General features: G+C 33.4%; 1 protein-coding gene across 5 annotated transcripts in view; it reads right to left on the minus strand.

Moving 5' to 3' along the window:
• The window catches only part of LOC142340263 (innexin unc-9-like), a 33,692-nt gene extending 17,196 nt beyond the window's left edge, over nt 1-16,496 (minus strand). Inside the window, exons 1-6 of one of the 5 annotated variants that reach the window (XM_075390825.1) lie at nt 16,439-16,496; nt 15,779-15,891; nt 5,522-5,734; nt 4,665-4,875; nt 3,838-4,078; nt 2,885-3,024 (exon numbers count right to left, since the gene is read on the minus strand). In XM_075390825.1, the coding sequence (XP_075246940.1) occupies nt 2,885-3,024; nt 3,838-4,078; nt 4,665-4,845 (562 nt within the window). In that variant the 5' untranslated portion in view covers nt 4,846-4,875; nt 5,522-5,734; nt 15,779-15,891; nt 16,439-16,496. Of the gene's footprint in view, nt 1-2,884; nt 3,025-3,837; nt 4,079-4,664; nt 4,876-5,521; nt 5,735-10,613; nt 11,309-12,152; nt 12,280-15,637; nt 15,724-15,778; nt 15,947-16,438 lie in introns of those variants that run through there. The other 4 variants (XM_075390826.1, XM_075390828.1, XM_075390827.1 and 1 more) reach the window with 4 other exon arrangements.
• Nucleotides 16,497-18,725: the final 2,229 nt, after the last annotated feature.

The raw sequence follows: 18,725 nt of genomic DNA on the forward strand, positions 1-18,725 counted from the left end.
TTCTTTCTTGAGACTTCAACGCGAATTGAAAAATGTTACTTTATATGACGCATTTATGATCAGATTTTTGGACCAAATGTTTTCTTCCAGATGGTTGATACTCTTAAGTACTTGTTTAATTGACCAAATATGATCCATTATAAATTTGAGTTGTAAAAATTTTTTGAGTTATATAAATGGAACCAGAAGAACTTTTATGACCAATTCACACGTGAATAACTTATAAGTAATAAAACAAAGTTCAATTACAAATCTCACCCATATCTGCGCTGCCAGTTTTGAATTGTGCTATAAATTTGTTGTTAGAAGTTGAACCGTGTTACAATTGAACCGTGGCCAAGTTCACCCTTTAAATGGTGAAAAGGTTACTTCAATTCACTCTAACACATAAAATCACTATAGAAGTCCTGCATAATGACCAATGTCAATAATAAAACATAGCGAACAAAATCCAAGAAAAGGTTGAAATTTTTTTTGAAATTAAAACATTAGGTTTAAAAAGTTTTTGGTTTTCAAATGGGCTTCAGTTAAATCAAGTCAACTCATTATATATGTTACTGTCTATATTTTACATCACCCACGTCTGTTTTATAGCTATTTCGGCAATCATCGGATATGTGAGAGAAAATTATGCAGCGGGTACTTTGAGAAATGATTTGAAATTAAAATAAAAATAGACCAGCATGTGTTCTCAAATGTTTAAAATCAAATGTGACATTTTTGCCCCCAATTCCGATGTGTTTACTGCAGAAACAACTTTTAGACTAAAAGTTAAATTGTTTTAAAATACAACATTTAATCATTTGTGCAACATATTCAAACAAAAATGTAAAACAAAAACTCCTTAGAACAAAGTACAAATTGTTTTAACAATTTCTCCTTAAGGTTTGATTTCAGTGTTACAAAATAAAAAAAAATATTTTCAGGCATCAAAAATGAACAGTTGCAAGCTCCTTAGGGTTAAATTTCTTGCTAGATAATTTTCACTGGCTTTCATCAATATCAAATGATAAATTCTTAAGTTAATTTTGAAACTTTTCACTTTTAAAGCCAAATGAAAAGCTGTTTGGGTCGCATGGAGAAGAGGTAAAAATTTCTTGCAAACTTTTATAATTCTAGCAAAAGTTTGATTGCTTTTAAGCTTTATGAAGGGGAAAATTGATACATTCTGTGCCTATCAAGACTCAAGCACAATACGCAATAGCCTTTGCAGAACCCTAAAAATAGGGCCGACAAAAATTGCTTCCAACGCATCTTTCAAATAAATGAAAAATGGCAAGAAAACGAAATTGATGAATAGCAATTATTTTAAATTAAGCTGATCACTTTTGCTTGTTGTTCTTCTTGGCTCTTCGGGGTTGTCATGAAGTAGCACAATTTATAAACACAATTGTTCACAACTTTTAGGGTTTTTGTTTCCAGGCATGAAATACTTCATTAAAAACAATTTGTTGATCTAAGCAGGTCAATTATCCAGGTGCAATCAATTCTTTCTGGAGACTTCAACGCGAATTGAAAAATGTTACTTTATATGACGCATTTATGATCAGATTTTTGGACCAAACGTTTTCTTCCAGATGGTTGATACTGTTAAGTACTTGTTTAATTGACCAAATTTGATCCACTATAAATTTGAGTTGTAAAAGTTTTGAGTTATATAAATGGAACCAGAAGAACTTTTATGACCAATTCACACGTGAATAACTTATAAGTCATAAAACAAAGTTCAATTACAAATCTCACCCATATCTGCGCTGCCAGTTTTGAAATGTGCTATAAATTTGTTGTTAGAAGTTCAGTTTTACGAAATTTATACTGAGAACATAAAATATGATTTTGAACTTACAATTTTTCATAAATCGCTTATTTTATGGCTATAATTTTAAAGTCATTTTGTAATCATTGATGTTATACAATTGAAAAATTATCATTTATTGGCTTAAAAATCCTATCATATTGCATGCTTTAGCAGAGTCAAAAGATGAACCATAAAGTGTAAACAAAATGATAACCGGAAATTCACACTTGGAATATCTGCTTCTTATTATTAGCTAATCAAAATACATCCCCGTTGCCAGCTTTTAAAGGCCAAAATGACAATTTCATCGAGGCGCATAAATAGTTTTCAAATATGACCAAAAAGTGACAATTATTTACACTCTAGATTTTTTAGCAAATTCAATAACATTTATTTTAGCAAATTCAATGCAATTTTTTAGCAAATTCAATGCAATTTTTTTTAGCAAATTCAATACAATTTTTTTTAGCAAATTCAATACAATTTTTTTAGCTAATTCAATACAATTTTTTTAGCAAATTCAATACAATTTTTTTTAGCAAATTCAATACAATTTTTTTTAGCAAATTCAATACAATTTTTTAGCTAATTCAATACAATTTTTTTAGCAAATTCAATACAATTTTTTTTAGCAAATTCAATACAATTTTTTAGCAAATTCAATGCAATTTTTTTAGCAAATTCAATACAATTTTTTTTAGCAAATTCAATACAATTTTTTAGCTAATTCAATACAATTTTTTTAGCAAATTCAATACAATTTTTTTTAGCAAATTCAATACAATTTTTTAGCTAATTCAATACAATTTTTTTAGCTAATTCAATACAGTTTTTTATTTTCCTCTCAAGCATGGAAACTGTAGAATATAACCAATAGGTTAAATACTCACATGTTTATTTAAATAACCATATCACCCAATTTTAGTTCATTGCCACAATGATACGTCGCAATTGGGTTGTTCGTTGTCATACATAAACATCGTTAATAACACATTTCTGTAATATCTTGCAGAATAATCAATAATCATAGTTCAAAAAGTACTAAACCGGGCATCAAATAAGTGCAATAGTGGGCCATTAACTAACCTAGACAAGCAATTTTGACAGCCATGTAAGCAAGACTGATGGAGTAGGAGTTCCTGTTCCTCTGTATGTAGATTTTGAAGTGTTTAGACAGGGTGTCGTTCACAAATTTGTGCCTCGTCGCAGGGTCTATGTTGATACGACTAAAATCAACCAATAAAACTTTATCTTAAGCAGCTTTTTAATTGCTTTGGTTAACACAAGAACACTAAAGTCGAAGTGTGATATTTCTATTATTTTCTTAAAGCATCTAAGCTCATCAACCATCCTGAGGTCTTTCCCATTATATCATCCCATGAAATTATACCCCCAGTTATGGAATATATGAGGTAAGGGTGTAAGGAGGGGGGGGGGGCTATTCGGGTGGGGGGCTACCACATGAAACTCCCCCAACTTGTTTCAAGCTACCTAATTAATTAATCAACTTATAACTAATGTTGTCCGGTTAAAAAATTCAGTTGATTTCGTTAAAAAGCGCTAAATTTGGATTTAAAGCTGTAAGATCGCGCCTCAACACAGATTCAAAACCAAGAGAATCTAAAGAGTTTGATTTTTGATCGGTTTCAGAAAGAGCCTTAAGAGCAATAAGGAACCGGAAAAAGTAATCTCAAAACTTATTTCATTAACATTTAACTTTTTTTCTGTTAACAACTACATTGCATTGTTAGTACATGAAAAACTATACTCGAGACTCAAATTAGGACTTCTAATTCAGAGGGCAGTTTTTAATTGCTCGTAGGGTTTGACATTTAATGCATCTACGAACTTCTGTTTTAGCAAAAAATTGTCCAATACGGAAGTACCCGGCAGGAGGAAAAATTATCCCCGCTAGTTCATGTCTTCATAAGTTAAAATCGGAGTCAAAAACATTTGATTTGATTTAAAGTTGGCAAGGAAGTTTTTTTAAAGATTTTTAACAAGTGGAACTATGAACAGAGTGACATTGGAAGACTAACGTTGACTCAGCATATTTGAGGATGGTCTCTAAGTCCATATGTCTGGATATGAAGAATCGCCAGCAGAGGGCGATGAGGTACCAGGTGACTGCGAGGGATATGAGTATGATGGCAGTCCACTGGTAGTACACTATCTCCTCATCTGTCCCGTCCATTTTGCCCTGATAAGGCATAGTCCTCTGGGGCAGGTAGTACGTGTTAGACACCCAACACATGTTGTCTGTGTACTGGTTTTTTTGTACTAGAACAACCCACGAAACGGTTTTCAACTTTACTTAATAGTGAAAATATAGCACGAGCGCATTAGTTCCTAGCAACATCTAGCAACATAGCAGCTCTGCGCTTGACACGATTTAGTTTTCAATTTTTGAATCCACTGAAAAAAGATTTTTCTAAAGATTTTTAAGATTATTTTTCTCCTTGGTGAGGTAAAGGAAGAACTAGTTATCATAGATGATAGCTACGAAGCAGTTAATTTAATTATTGTTGTGTATTCAACAGTCATCATTGCTTTTCAAGTTGGTTCGTTGATTAGAATTGACACTTCGTCATTCAGATTTTTGTTAAAAAATAGTGAAAACTGTAACGAGTCGATGCGCCACAATATTTTAAAATTATATTAACTATATTAACAACAAAAACTACGCTATTCGACACTTCTTGTATCAAATACGGACAATGCCGACAAAAACGACGATAATCGACATTTCCTACATAAAAAACCGACAAAATCGACAAAAATTGTCAAAAAACGATTTCGTCGCATTTTCTTAACACGGGTTAAGTATTTCTACTGACAAATTTGAAGCGTTCATTCGGTATCTTACGTGTGAAGTCGTTCTCAGTCCAGCACTTGATAGTGTCTCCCACGAACATCCGCATAGTTGTGAATGTTGCAAATAGGATGAAGATGAAAGGGGTCACTGTGAAGTTCAGTTTGTCCACCATGTCAGTGGACCGGGTGGATCCCCCCTGCTTGATCAGACTTGTCACCTCCCCCAGAACCATGGCTCTATTCTACTCTGGTATGATTTGGACCTGCGTAAATTGTTACAAGGTTGAAGTCACAGCCACATTAATTTGCTCATTACGAAAAAATTGAAATAATTGAAAAAGAAGCTCTATTCTCGACTCACCCAATGAAAGAGGAGTCGAACAAATCGCCCGAGTAAACGAATAAGTGGAACGCAATTGATGAATTTAAAGAACAGGAGGGGATGGTAAACTCAATTAGTAGACTGTTGATTTGAATTAGAACCATGTCAGCATCAAACTAAGTAATCTAGCATTCGTCATTTAAAAAAATTCTTATTTGTTCAAAGCTTCTCGGCAAACTTTGCTTTAGAGATGTCACTTTGAAGGACAAGGAAGAAGGAGAAAATGGGTCCTAAGCGAATCCCAATTTATTTTGAGAACTATGAGCTTTTGGTACAATCCTGTCCCTCACTAGGTTAACAAATTTAGCAATTCCGGTAACTGCTACAACCCAAAATAAATGAATACGATGATTGCTAATCAGATTGGGAATTCTGAAAAAAACTCAGCCTTGTAAATCTAAGTACCCTTATCACAAACACTGTTGTTGGTATCCGGAAGCAACTTATATGCATAGGCGATCACGTGACAAATATACAAGTTTGTTCATCAGCTTTTCGAGAAATCAAAGAAAATTTTTTTTGTTTACCTTCGAATTTATATATGACGATAGTCGGAGCACCAGTTATAGCAAACAACTCGTCAGCTGTTTTGTCGTTTAAACTGTTGGAATTATGAGATATTCTTCTAGAATATTCGAGAAGCTTCCTTCCGATGTTCTGCTACTCGCCCCATCTATCCACGAGCACCCAATCCCACGCACTCGTTTCCTTTCTCTCGTCTGCTTTCTAATTTCTGTATTCTATGAGACAAAACGAATTGCGAAATAATTTGTAAATATAAGTTTACTTCTCATAAAAGAGAATTCTGGCTCAGCGTATGAAATGTTTACATAAAACTGCAACAATAATTGTCATATCTGTTAAAATAGATGATACGCGAACAAATGGGATGTTTATTTTTGCCATTTTCTGTTTCAACTTGAGCCAGTTTTACCAGCGTGAAAGTCAAAATGTGGCAAAAGCAAACAAAAAAGACAAAATTTTCCCTCTCTTAGAGGCGGATTTTAATTAAAAACCAACATACAGTCTCAATTCTAGCGCCAACAATTCTTCAATTTTATCAAGTAGTCCAAGAACAAGGAAATTGGTTAAATTCTGGTTGATTTTCGGTTGGTTAGTATTTATAACCGATCCTTTTGTAGTTTTAGTAAAAGCAACAATTGGCCCGTTTGTAACCGAGTAAAAATACACCTGTTCACGTATCGACCAGGCGATCACGTGACAAATAGTGATTGATCACGTTTGGAAAGAGAAGAAAAGATAAATGGTTCCCTCAAAAGAGCGATTCATCAACCGTATATCCACAAACAATTATTTGTTTCAATTTTCAAAAAATTGATGCTCTGCATAAATTTCAATCGTCACAAATTTGCTGGCTGAGTTCAGATAGTTTTCAGTAGAAATATTGATCACAGAAAACGGATATAACGACTAGAGAATTATCTCAAATTGTAATTTAGTTGTGATATAATATGATTTGCGAAATGATTGGATTTGTTACCTGAACAATGTTCTCACACTGTTTTATTGGCGCGATTTTGTCTTTTAATTTGCACTTAAAAGTGTTTGAAATCTTCTCGATGTTTTCTTGGAAAACAACTGACAGCAATATTTGTTTGTTGTTTATGGTTTGTAGGGATGTACAAACTGTCATTTAGATACGGCCTTTAACTTAAAATATATGAATGTAATTACATAGCTGACTTCAAACTTTGTGGCGTTGCCAAATTCAACAAAACGTTAAAAATGAAATGTTTTTAGAATTTATGATCTTCAAAGTTAAATCCTTTATTTATCATTCTCAATTAAAAATTTTCCTTATTTCGAAGCAAAAAAAATCAAAGTAATAATAATTGCTACCAGAAATCTTGCAATAAGTAATTTAAACTAAGAATGCAGAAGACTTTAACAATACAACAGGCTTCATATACAAAAAACTAGATGTCTGTATATAAAGATCTTCATAACTTAATACTTTCTTTTCACTGTTTTCTTTCAAAAAAGCACAAGATGGCTCTTGCAAACTTATGCTGAGCACAGAATGTTTCAACACACCTCTCAAAATTGCAAAAGCAACATGAAATTTGTCAGAAAAACTGTTGTTGGTATCCGAAAGCAACTAATATGCATAGGAGATAATTAATTGTAATATTTGAATCAAAGAATATGCCGTTTCTTCTCTGCAGTCAAAAACAAATACTCGCCAAATTCCATAAAACAAAAGTAATACAATTTCAAACACATAGACACAGAAAGGACCATACAAAACAACACACACAACACTTTTTAGAAATAAAAACACTAACATCAAAAAAACTTTTCGTTTTGGCAATAGGTCAATACTAAAGGTTCGTTCATTAATATTTTCTGTATTTTGTCCAAACAAAAGAAATGTATCGGTTAGAGCAATTTTGACATTAAAATTTGAAATGTAATTTCTTGGAAGTTTTTTAAAAAAATTCTGTCAATTTTGTTTTCAGATTGGAAGAAAACTTTCTTGAAATTTGGCAAACGTCTCATCAGCGAGATTCTAAACCAAAATGATTTTTTTGAATTTAATAAAAGCCGCAATTTTGGCTTTGACATGTCTGAAGCGGTAAATTGTAGCCAATATTAAGTAACATTTCAAACTTTTCAAGAAGTCTGACATTTTTTGCTCTCTGCCTTTTTTGGTGTCTAACATTCAAAGGAGCTAGCTCTCTGACTTACTCATTGTTTCTCTTACTTACATACCACACATTGCAAAGGCGCACACACATACGTACACCCACACAAGCGCGCGCGCACACACACACACACACACACAAACACAAATACAAACCTTGCCATCAATGGAACTTTTTTGAGATTTTCTTGTTGACATCTGACCATTACTCACGACACTTCACCGTTTATTTAGGTCTGGATTGTTTTTTCTTGGAAAATTTGGGTTTCTAATTTTTAAGGCAATAGTTTCGCTAAATGTATAATGGACCCTATAAATTGAAATTTAATTTTTGAAGTTTTTTGTCATTTTTGTTGTATAGTCGTCCGTATCGTTTTTTAAAATCCAAGAGATGCTTTGTTCCAGCTAGATTTGACTGAAAAAATTTGAGTTCGAATACGTTTAAAACCGCATCTTGCAGCAGATATTTAACAGTTTTCCTAATTTTTCAAAATTTTTGATAGTTTTTGCACTCAGCTTCTAACATGTAAAGGAACGTTAAAGACTATCCTTAAATGCTTTTATTTAATAGTGCTGGTAAACATTGGTTTATAGCTATGTTTATGTTTAGATTTTTCACAATTTTAAGAAAGATTAGTTTTAAAGAAATAGGGAATTTAAAATATTTTGTGTATTAAAATGAACAGAAGATTCCTCTTTCTTCTTTCCAAAGAAAACTTAGTTCTTCATATGAGAAATTTCACAGTGAAAATGTATATGGTTTTTTAAACTACGCAACCGACCAAAGATTGGGAAGAACAAATCGAGGAGCATTTTCCAATTATAGAGAAATGAAAAACAAAATTTGTGTTAACAAAAAATTTATATACTACATTTGCCTTTACTTTTTCAGCATGGAGATTCAAAAACCTCAAAAATCTCAAAAATTTCTCCTTTTTTGTTCTAGAGGAGACTAATTTGAACTATGTGCACTGGCAACATAAGAATACAAATGAAAAGAAAAAAGATTTCCATCTCCACTTTTCAGAACAATTTTTGTTTGACTTGATGTTAGTTTCATGGAACTTTTTTTTAACTTCTGGAGTTCATGCGAAAACTGAATTGCTGAGTTCATTTGAAATCATTAGAATAATTTGAAAAAATAGCTTTAGAATTTAGAAAAGAACACATCTCTCTGCTTTTAGTTTCATGTTTTCAAAGTTCACTTTTGCTAATTTGAAAGATCTAAATTGCCCGAATGCTTCGATATTCAGAAAAAATTGTTTGCAATTGATTGTGTAACCAGCTAAAAGCATGTGGAGGTTTCAAAAAATTTAACGAGATTTTGATTTAAAAAAGCATAATACTTGTCTTTTTGAAATTCTGGGTCAAATCGTTTCAAGTGAGTCTTGAAACTGTAAAGAATTATGGTTGACAATTCTCCAGTTAACATAAATAAGTTTATTAATTTTTTTTTAATTCGTCCCGCAAAATTATGAAAAATTCACCTGAATAAAATCATTTTGGTTCATTTTGATATAAAATACTTCAGTGTAATTTTAAATGTTCTACGCCTTCAATTGTTTGTCACTTTCAGTTGTTCTTTAAAAAATCTAAACAATTTGTCCTCAACTTTGCAACAATTAGGTGATAGAAATTTTTGTAAATTTCGAACTATTCACTGTTTTGAACTATTCAATGTTGAGAAATGAAAAATTGATGGTCTTGATGCATAGCAAATGCTACTGAGATTGTTTTTACGAATTTGAAAAAGACTATTTTTCATTTACTGGACACAAACTTGAAGGTGTTTTGTATATTTTTTGTCTTTAGGGGTGTTGTTGAGAAGCTTTATGTCTATAAACTATATTTAAAAACTTTTGCTGACTTCCAAAAAACAGGTGATTTCAGTGTAGACAAACTGTGTTATCATAGATCTGAAGAAATTGATGGAGAAAAAATATTTTCACTCTTTATGCGCTTAGGACGCTTCTCAAATTGTACAAACAATTGGGATAATTTTCTGTGCAATATTGACTTCAATGTATGTATGAAAATAAATTTTTCCGGACTTCTGATAAGTTTTTGTATGATTAAATCTTTCTAAAAATCTTGCTATTATTAAAAATCATAATGATGAAAAAATACACGTTTGCGTAAGTTTCCGACGACTAAAGAATTGAAACAGTGTGAGGAGGCATCTTTATTTAAATTGGGTAAAGACGATTAACAATTAAATTATATGCGAGTCAGACTATTTTTAACAGTAAATATTCCGCAGCAGACAATTAGAGAAACTTGTCACCGAAGATAATTTTTTGAACAAACAAAATTGCTTTGATGAGCAGACAACATTATTTGCCTTATCAATTTATATTAAATATAGTTAGCACACAGTAGAAAACTACTTTGAATGGTTTCCCCAATTTTCCGCCTCAAAATTGACTGATTTTTTTTGTACTTCTGAAGCGCAAATTTTTCTAAATGGCTCGAACTAAATTCAACAGCTAATCAGGAACGTTATATTAATTTATTGCATAAAATTTAATTAAGGTTTCAATCAAAGACTGTTAGTTAGAGACCCTTAAGCTAAAAACTAATGAAACATAGACGTTAAATAAAACAAAAGAAAAAAGATCTATACAAAAATGAAATTGATCACTATACGTTTTTTACACGTTTTTTCTGGAACACTTGAAAAATAGTTGCCTTACAAATATAAGTTATAACTTTAGCGACCTAACTAGCTATATGAATAAAACTCACTTTATCTGATGCAAAATTTTGACGTCTAACAATTCCGCATATGGAAATTCATTTCAAGTACTTACTTCTGCTAAACTAGGATTACTAGTTAACTGCATGTTTGTATAAAAAATATACCAATAAGCAGTAATAATTTTCTGAAAAAATGAACCACGAGTTGTTAAATATTTTTAACCCGTTTAATTAGTCATGAGGCAATATCAACTTACGTTCCAGACAAGTGTCGCAAAATATCCCACAAGAATTGATATAGACAATAATTTGGGAATTCAATCAACTGTCACACACCAACTATCCGTCCTTAATTTTTATTTTAACTGCTTGTACAATTTTATGGGAGCCTGAATATTTTCTTAATGTAGTGCAAAAGGAAACAAAAACAATTTGGCGCAAGAATTTTGTCAATTGCAAAAATGTTTACATTTTCGGGACTCTCTGAACGTCTCTCTAGTTATAATTCGAGGGATTAAAACAGTTATAAATATAATCAATTGGTAAACAATATCACGTTAGACTGAATATCCGGGACTGCTGCAGACTCTCAGTCGCCGAATTTGTTCAAATACATGAAATTTTCCCGCTTAATTGCCACGTAAGGGGGGGGGGGGGAATTGCGCAAACGTCTGTGGTAAATTCTTGTAAAAACATTAAAGCAACAATAATATGTTTACTGGGAAAGTTGTGTGCCAGTTTTGAGGGAACGATTTGAAGGTAATTTGAGTGTAAATGGCGAAAGTTTTGATTATTCTGGTAAGATTTGGCTCAGAGCATTTCTGTGGACAATTACTGTCATGTGTTTATTTTTAAGAACCATCGGAGAAGAAGAAAATTTAAACAAAATCTGCTTGAGGGTTAAACCCACTCGAGGAAATTTCTGAAGCAGACAATTCGCTTTTCCTCTGTGTAATATACTTTTCTAATCTGGTACAAAATTGCTGGAATTTTTGCTCCAGTGCTTTCAAAGTTAGACCAGCGATTCGATTTTGTCTTAGTTGCCACAGATACAAACCAGCACTGCAGCTCGGGGTCCTTAATTTATATTTAAACAGACACTTTGTTTGTCCGTGTGGCTTCCATTAATGCTTATGTGAGAAATTCGAGGGTGCTTCAAACTCTCATTTGGGAAAATTAGCTTGAACAGATCTATTGTGGTAGATAGCTCAGCTTTCCTCAAGTGACTTCCCCAAGAGAAATTTGGAAAAGTTGGAGAGGTTTGGGAAGACAATAGATTGGTAAATTAAGGAAAAATAGACAAATGGCTCGAGTAGTGTCAGCTTGCGCAAAAATGAATTTGGCTCCCAAGTAACTAAAATTTCAACTACATTTCAATTCATCCCCCCTGCAAAAGGAGCAAAAAAATTGCAACCGAAAAAATGACAGAAAAATAACTTATCCCAGAGAAAAAAGTTAGCTTGCGCCAGAAAAGTATATGAAAGCAAAGAATATTTCCCATAAATGAATGAAAATTTTAGTCAATAGCGCAAAAAATATCAAAGGCTTTTCGCAAACTTTTGTAGTGAAAATCAATTTTCAGTTTATTTGAAAACTTCAAAAAAAACTAACCCTAAATGTATTCTATTTAGACTTTGGGCCCGACCGTTTCATGCTGTAACTTATTGAAGTTTTTGACATTAATGATATTTGATGTTGAATTTAGTAACTTACCTAATTTCTCTCAGGAACTGAACAACAAATAAGTGACCGCTCTTTAGATTGTGAAAAAGCACTTTTGTGAAATTACTACCAACCTTTTCTCAGGAACAAACAATCGCCACAGAGGAGAACGGAAATTAGACAATTGTTCACATCTGATTTCCTCTGAAAACAGTGAACAAAAATTGTTGCAGTTACAATAGCTATCATTGATTAGATCGGCAAATGGGCCATAACAGCGTAAAATAACCAATAAACACACGTATATATGCACAACAACCTCCCCCCCCCCCAAACCAAACACCAACCCACTACCCTCTAGCCTCCCTACTTCAGCGTTGCTTCAAGAAGGAATCAAAAACAGAGGGAGGCCATGACAAATGGGGCTGTAGAGTGTACCCGAAAAGGGTGGGATTAATGAGTTATAACCAGAGTGAGTTAAGTAATGTTTGTCAGAATGTAGACAGATGTGTATGACTGTGTATTCTACTGTCCATTTCACGGGTACATTCACCCACAGTCGGAAAAGTTCACATTTGCGCCCAACTTTTTCACGTCTTTAAAAAAATCTCATTTTTCTCGTGGAATAAGTACACAAAATTCAAATAAGGTGGTAAGAATGGTAATAGATCTCATTTTTTTTCTCAAAAACGCAATTTGCACAAAATAAAAAATTAAAAAAAGGATGAGTACTTAAGTTGCAGAAATGGTATGATTGTCATAATAACTTCCACTTTTAATTTCTTTGTGCTAACATAGAAAAAAGTAAGTTCTTCTCTGCTAATCTCATCAAATTTTTGTCTTTCGTTGTCACTTAACAAATTCAAAAAATTATAAATCTACTCAAACTGCCCATTGAATTACAAATTCTTGGACAAAATTTGTTCAATTTTTCATTATTTACGTTTGTCAATACTAATAGTCAAAAAACAGTTACGCATGAAACTTAAATATGAAGCTTCATTTTAAATAACAATAGAAAAATAATACTTGGCCTATAACGCCAACTCGCCTAGAATGCAAAAGACAACTGTTTAGAATCCGAACTTAGGTTAGAATCTCTTCTGAAAGAGTGGACCGAATTACTTCTAAATCGGATAAATTGATTACTAAGAATTCCTTTTTCCGGGAAAAAAGTCCCCTAATGCCAGTAGTGCAACATTCCGTTGATTTGGAGAATAGAAACTGAACGTAGTAGCAACAGTCATCCATTGTCCAAGAATTTTCTCCCCTAAATTTTGGCAAGTCAATTTTCTTCAAACATCTCAAAATCCGAACCAATAGAGTCGAAATTTTTGTTTTCAGTTGAAAGTATTTCAAAATACGCTCTCTGAATAAAATTAAAGATACTACCGTATCTAATAAGAGATATAAAATGCCAAAATGGGGGATAGTATTGCTTTTTTTAAAATTTTTCATCCATTATCTGAAACAAATTAAGTTTTCCATTTGTATTTGCTGTCAGAATTGATCAATTCGGAACTTGGTAAAGTTTCCGAAACCAAAATTTTTGAAACATCTACAAACAATTTTTCATTTCAGTTTTGAGATGAAAGTTTTGGTTCGTGAATTCAAAAAATGAATATAGCACTGCATTCTTCCCAATAATTAGATTTCAGCACAATCTTATTAGTACTATGTTGTTTAATAACTTTTACCACTTCAAGTTTTCTCCCGTAAATCTTTGAAAGTAAACATGGCCAGCAAATTAATGTGTCAAATATCACCAGAGCTTCAAAATCATCAGAAAATGTGAGGAAAAAAATACTGAAGAAAACTGAAAACTGAAACTAACTGTTTAACATTGATAACAACTGCCCTGCAAAAAAACGATATAAAAAAACAACGAAAAAAAATGAATTTGTTTTAAATTTAATTATAGCAAAATTGAGTTTTAAGAGCTATTATTTTTAAAAGTCCAATCAATGGAATGATACAAGCGAAGGTTTTACAACATATTAGTTTAAATGTTCTCTGATAGTTTAGCAGAAAACAAAGCAATGACGGGTTGGCAAAAATTATCTGCAACTTAAGTCTGGTCTAAAAACACAGGTGCAGAAAACTCCAAAAACATCAATACGGTTTTTAAAAAATACTTTGCTTTTTAATTACTTTTAAAAAATACTTTTAAAAATTTTTGACACCACAACTCTGCTTCGGTGAACAGGTTCCGCGTCCTACATCGAAAAGTTGTCAAAATTTCAAGATTTAATTAACTCAAAAAAATTAATTCAAACTTTAGCCTTGCAGAAATGTTACAACCAACTTTCAATACCTTTGCTCAAAAGCCAAGAGCGCAGTGTCATTAAAAGAGGAAAAGTTCGCCACTGATTTCTCAAGAAATATTCTGCGTACGTGAAAAGTCAATTTTTCATGTCTGTGAAAATAGACGAAATCGGGAAATCTGCCGGGTTCTCAATCGGTGTAGAGTTCTCAAGAAAAGAAAATTTATTAAAATTTTATTAAGTTGCCAGCACAGAAAAATAACATTGCACTTGCAACCGAGATTTCAATTTTAAACAAAAATAATTATTGAAGATATAATTATTGGTCTGTTGTTAACTAGATCTTCGGCAAATGTAATTTCCAATTGTCAATCAAACGCTTGTTTTGGACATGCTGTTACCCCAAAAATGTTTCAAAAATACTTAACTTTATCTGGCAGTCAACTAATTGCTTCTTCCTTCTGCTAACAGCCACTACCAACAAAACCAGTCTCCTGACAAATAAATTGAAAAACAAGGAAATGTGTCGAGATAATATACAATGATTAAGAGTGCATTTTATGATAGTTTTATGTTTTATGAAGATTTATAGACTTTGTTGAAATTAAATGTTTTCTCTTGGTTTTAATAAAGCTTTAACTTTTTAACGACTGTCTAATAAACAACAAACTGAGAGACTGAAGGAAATTTGAAGTGAGATTGTTGAGGGTTTATGAAATCCACTTATTACACAATTACCTGGCCAAATTATTTGGATCACAAAGTAATCTCAAACTGAGTGGAAGAATTGTCAAAAAAGGAACAAGAAATGAGCGGAATTTGGGCGGAATGCGAAGGAAATTTCCCATTGCAGCAACCCCCCCCCCCCCCCCCCACTGAACTCAATGCTTATATAACTATAGCCCCATCATGTTAAACATACCAAAAAGGGGCTATAATTTTGTGGTGGGGGTGGGGGCTTTAATGGGAAAGACCCGGAAATTCCGCTCAAGACCCGTGCGTTTTTGATCGGGACGAGGGACGAAAAACAAAAACAATAGGCGGAACGAGTTGGAAAAGTTAGAAAAAGTTTCTTGGGAAGTTTATTGATCCCAGGAGGTAACACAAATATGTATTAATATGCAAGAATTCTGCTGGGATTACAATTTTTCTACCTGAGAAGCTAGTTATCTTTCTCCAGAAAACCGCCATCAATTTTTCGAATGTGTTGCAGAAATATAAAAATGTCAAAATAGTCTGATCAAAATTTTGCACTCTGAGCAATATTTCTAACTACAGGTAGAAAATGTGATTGAATGTAAACTGAAACGATTGCTTAAAATCTTTAAAAAATGAGATAATTAACTCAAACTCACCAGATTTTATCTGTGTATTTATTTGAAGATCGTTCTTGAGTTAGTTTACGAAATAAACAAGAGTATGCATTAGCGCAACAGGGTGGCAAAAATGCCTTAAAAGCATTCATTGCCCGACAGCAATTACAGTCTTTAACTTACCCCCCGCCACCATCACAGTCACCGTCACCCGCACTGATCTAATATTCTCTTCCCCCCAAATTTGATCACACCGCGGTCGGCTGCTCCTGTTCAATCCGAATCTGCTGCTGCTGCTGCGAAACAGGTAAATGATGATGTAATTGAGGGATAGGGATAGTAGAGAGTAGGAGGAGGAGGAGGGAATGGGAAAGGAGGCGGGCAGGACAAAAGAGCCTTCAGGGAATGAAATCGACAGATGATAACTTGGTTAAACTTGCTTTAATTTTTATCGGCTTGTCACTTGCGATAACCTCACAAAAGTTACCCTACATACAAATTCCCCCCTCTCCCCTCTCCCATTCACCTATCGCCTACATTAAACCCTAACCACCAAAAGGCATTTAACAGTCCTCTCCACCTTACAAGGAACCCCCACCCCGCCCTCCATATGGCAACCAATAAGGATAATCCCCCACCAACTATTTTACCCTCCGCCATATCCTTAATCAGCTGTGTAATCATTCCATCAATCAATCCATTATATAGCTCACCCAACTATCTTTAGATATGATAAAGAAAAGAATAGTTATGATAAAGAAAAGAACAACTTTGTTTTCTAGTCCAAGAATAACAAAGAACACTTTAGCAATCTTGAATTCGGAGAATAAACTCAAAACTCACAAAAGTGATAGAAACATTCCACATATTTCACAGTGCAATATCTGTCTGAACAGCTGTCAAAACCACAACAAAGTATTATTTCAAAAAATTGAGTTAATCAAAATAGGTGAAATTATTAAAATGATCTCTGCAAATAATCAAGTCATCAGCAATTACAGCGAATAAGACATTCGAAAGCCCTATTCTTTTACAACATGTGTCGATACTGATTACTACTGATTGAAGAAAAATTGAAGTATAAGAATCTTTCTTGGACCTTTTCGTTTTCAATTGTGAAGCAGCCGAAGCAAAACCAGAATATGGTATGAGTTAGTCAAAGAGAAGAAGTAAGAAAAGAATAGAGAAATATGCGCTTGTTGTGTTATATGCTTCTGTCGCCTCGAAGGATCAGCGATATTAGTGTCCACTATTTAGTGCCTAATGCTTGAGAGGTGGAAGGAGTGAAAGAATATTTTATTAAGGCTCTTACATCTTTCCCCTAATCTGGTTAAATGCCAAGCCGTGTACAGGAATCTGGCTCAGAATATGAAATTTCATCTCTCAGCTCGACACTTTTCTCAATTAAGGCCGAAATTCGACCAATTTCCAATGGAGTGTGCCGGGCTGACTACTTTATTAAATGGCATTAGAGCACTGCTTAGATTTGCATAATTTCAAAATTCCCAATAATCTCTTGCTCTCTATTCCACTTTCTCTGATCTCACTCACAAAAATGTAGATCGCTATCTTACCGTTCAAAAATCTCATCTGAATAATTTTCAATTTCTCAAAGTGTATTTATGCTTTTCTCTGTGAAGTTTAAAGAGTGCTATCCCATACAAAACACCAAGTCTATGCCTATCGCTACTGAGAACGTCTAAATGAAAGTGAGTTAGCTTTCCAGTACAAGGCAAATGTAAATACCCCTGGTCGCCATTTTCAAGTTGTCATGAAAAGTCATTGTATGATGTCATACAAATCATATCGTAATTCATAGTATGATTTTTGTATCATTAAAAAAGGTTCAAGATCCTTGGATGAAATCCAAGAAATGATAGATAATGGTTGTGACATTTTATGTGAGAAAGCATATGAGAGTGCGGGTACCTACAGTTCATTGACAATCAGTACCGATTCAGAACAATTTCAGAGAAAATTTAAGTTTAACTACTGATTCAGAAGGATTTCAGATCAAAAGTGATTTCTGAATTTCTCTGAATCGGAGCAAAATTCAGAGAAAATATTCCGTGTTCTTCTGAATCAGAAGATAATTCAGAATGACTCACTGAATTAGCTCTGAATCAGACAAATTCAGTGCAAAATGTGACCCGGATTAGACTCTGACTCAGTACTGATTTCGGCTGAGAGTTAGGTTCGGGTGTTAAATACGGTGAAGCATATGGGCATCAGTCAGTTTATAACTTGCATGAAATCAGAAGTGATCCTTGTACATGTCTTGACCCGTACCGAACTCCAAGTGTTAATCAGTACTGGGCAATTGTAAATGCAAGTCTCCATATAATATAATTTCCTCGCTTTCTCGCTTGAAATTTGATTCTTTCAAGCGTATTAGAACAGCGCAAAAGACATACTTTCAACAGTCACGGTGGCGCAGTAAAAAGGACAAAGACCTACGGAGATGAAGAGCGTGGGATCTATCCCCGTACGGAACTTTATTTTCGCACTTGTATTTAGATTTGCCAAGTCTGACAAGTCTTAAATGTGTTATGATCATAGCTCTGAATCAGTACTGATATCTAGACTTGAAATTAGACTTGCCCAGTACTGATATTGACTTGGCGTTAAGTACGGGGAGAAACTGCTGAGCTTAACTGAGGGTTGGTCAAAATCCACAAGTTGATTCTTGAGAAAAAAGAACAACTTTAAATTAATATTCCTAAAATGTGTCGTATAACTTAATTTCCTGCAGAACGCTCTTCAATGCAGTAATGAGTTGATGAAATTGTTTCTGTTTGCAAGATGAGATAGTTCTATTGATTTGGGTCACCATCGGGAGTTTTTCAATCAGAATTTTAACTGAAGCTGTTACAAGTTTAAGCAACTGAAACAAGACTTTTAAAGGAAAACAGCAAAATGGCGCCTATGTTCAATCATATCTCCACATGAAGACATTGAGACCGGTCATTATCCAGAACATGTCCTACGTCAACAAAAACAAACGACATCTGCAGACAAAAACAAAAGTCCAAAAAATTTTGCGGGAAACGGTGTCGAAGCCGTTAAAGCCATTATCTATTCAGTAAAAAATAAAATATCGTACATTGTGCTTTCTTTGAAAACCAATAAT

This window comes from Convolutriloba macropyga, chromosome 5 (assembly GCF_964194025.1).
Source record: "Convolutriloba macropyga chromosome 5, txConMacr16.3, whole genome shotgun sequence".
Classification (NCBI taxonomy): domain Eukaryota; kingdom Metazoa; phylum Xenacoelomorpha; order Acoela; family Convolutidae; genus Convolutriloba; species Convolutriloba macropyga.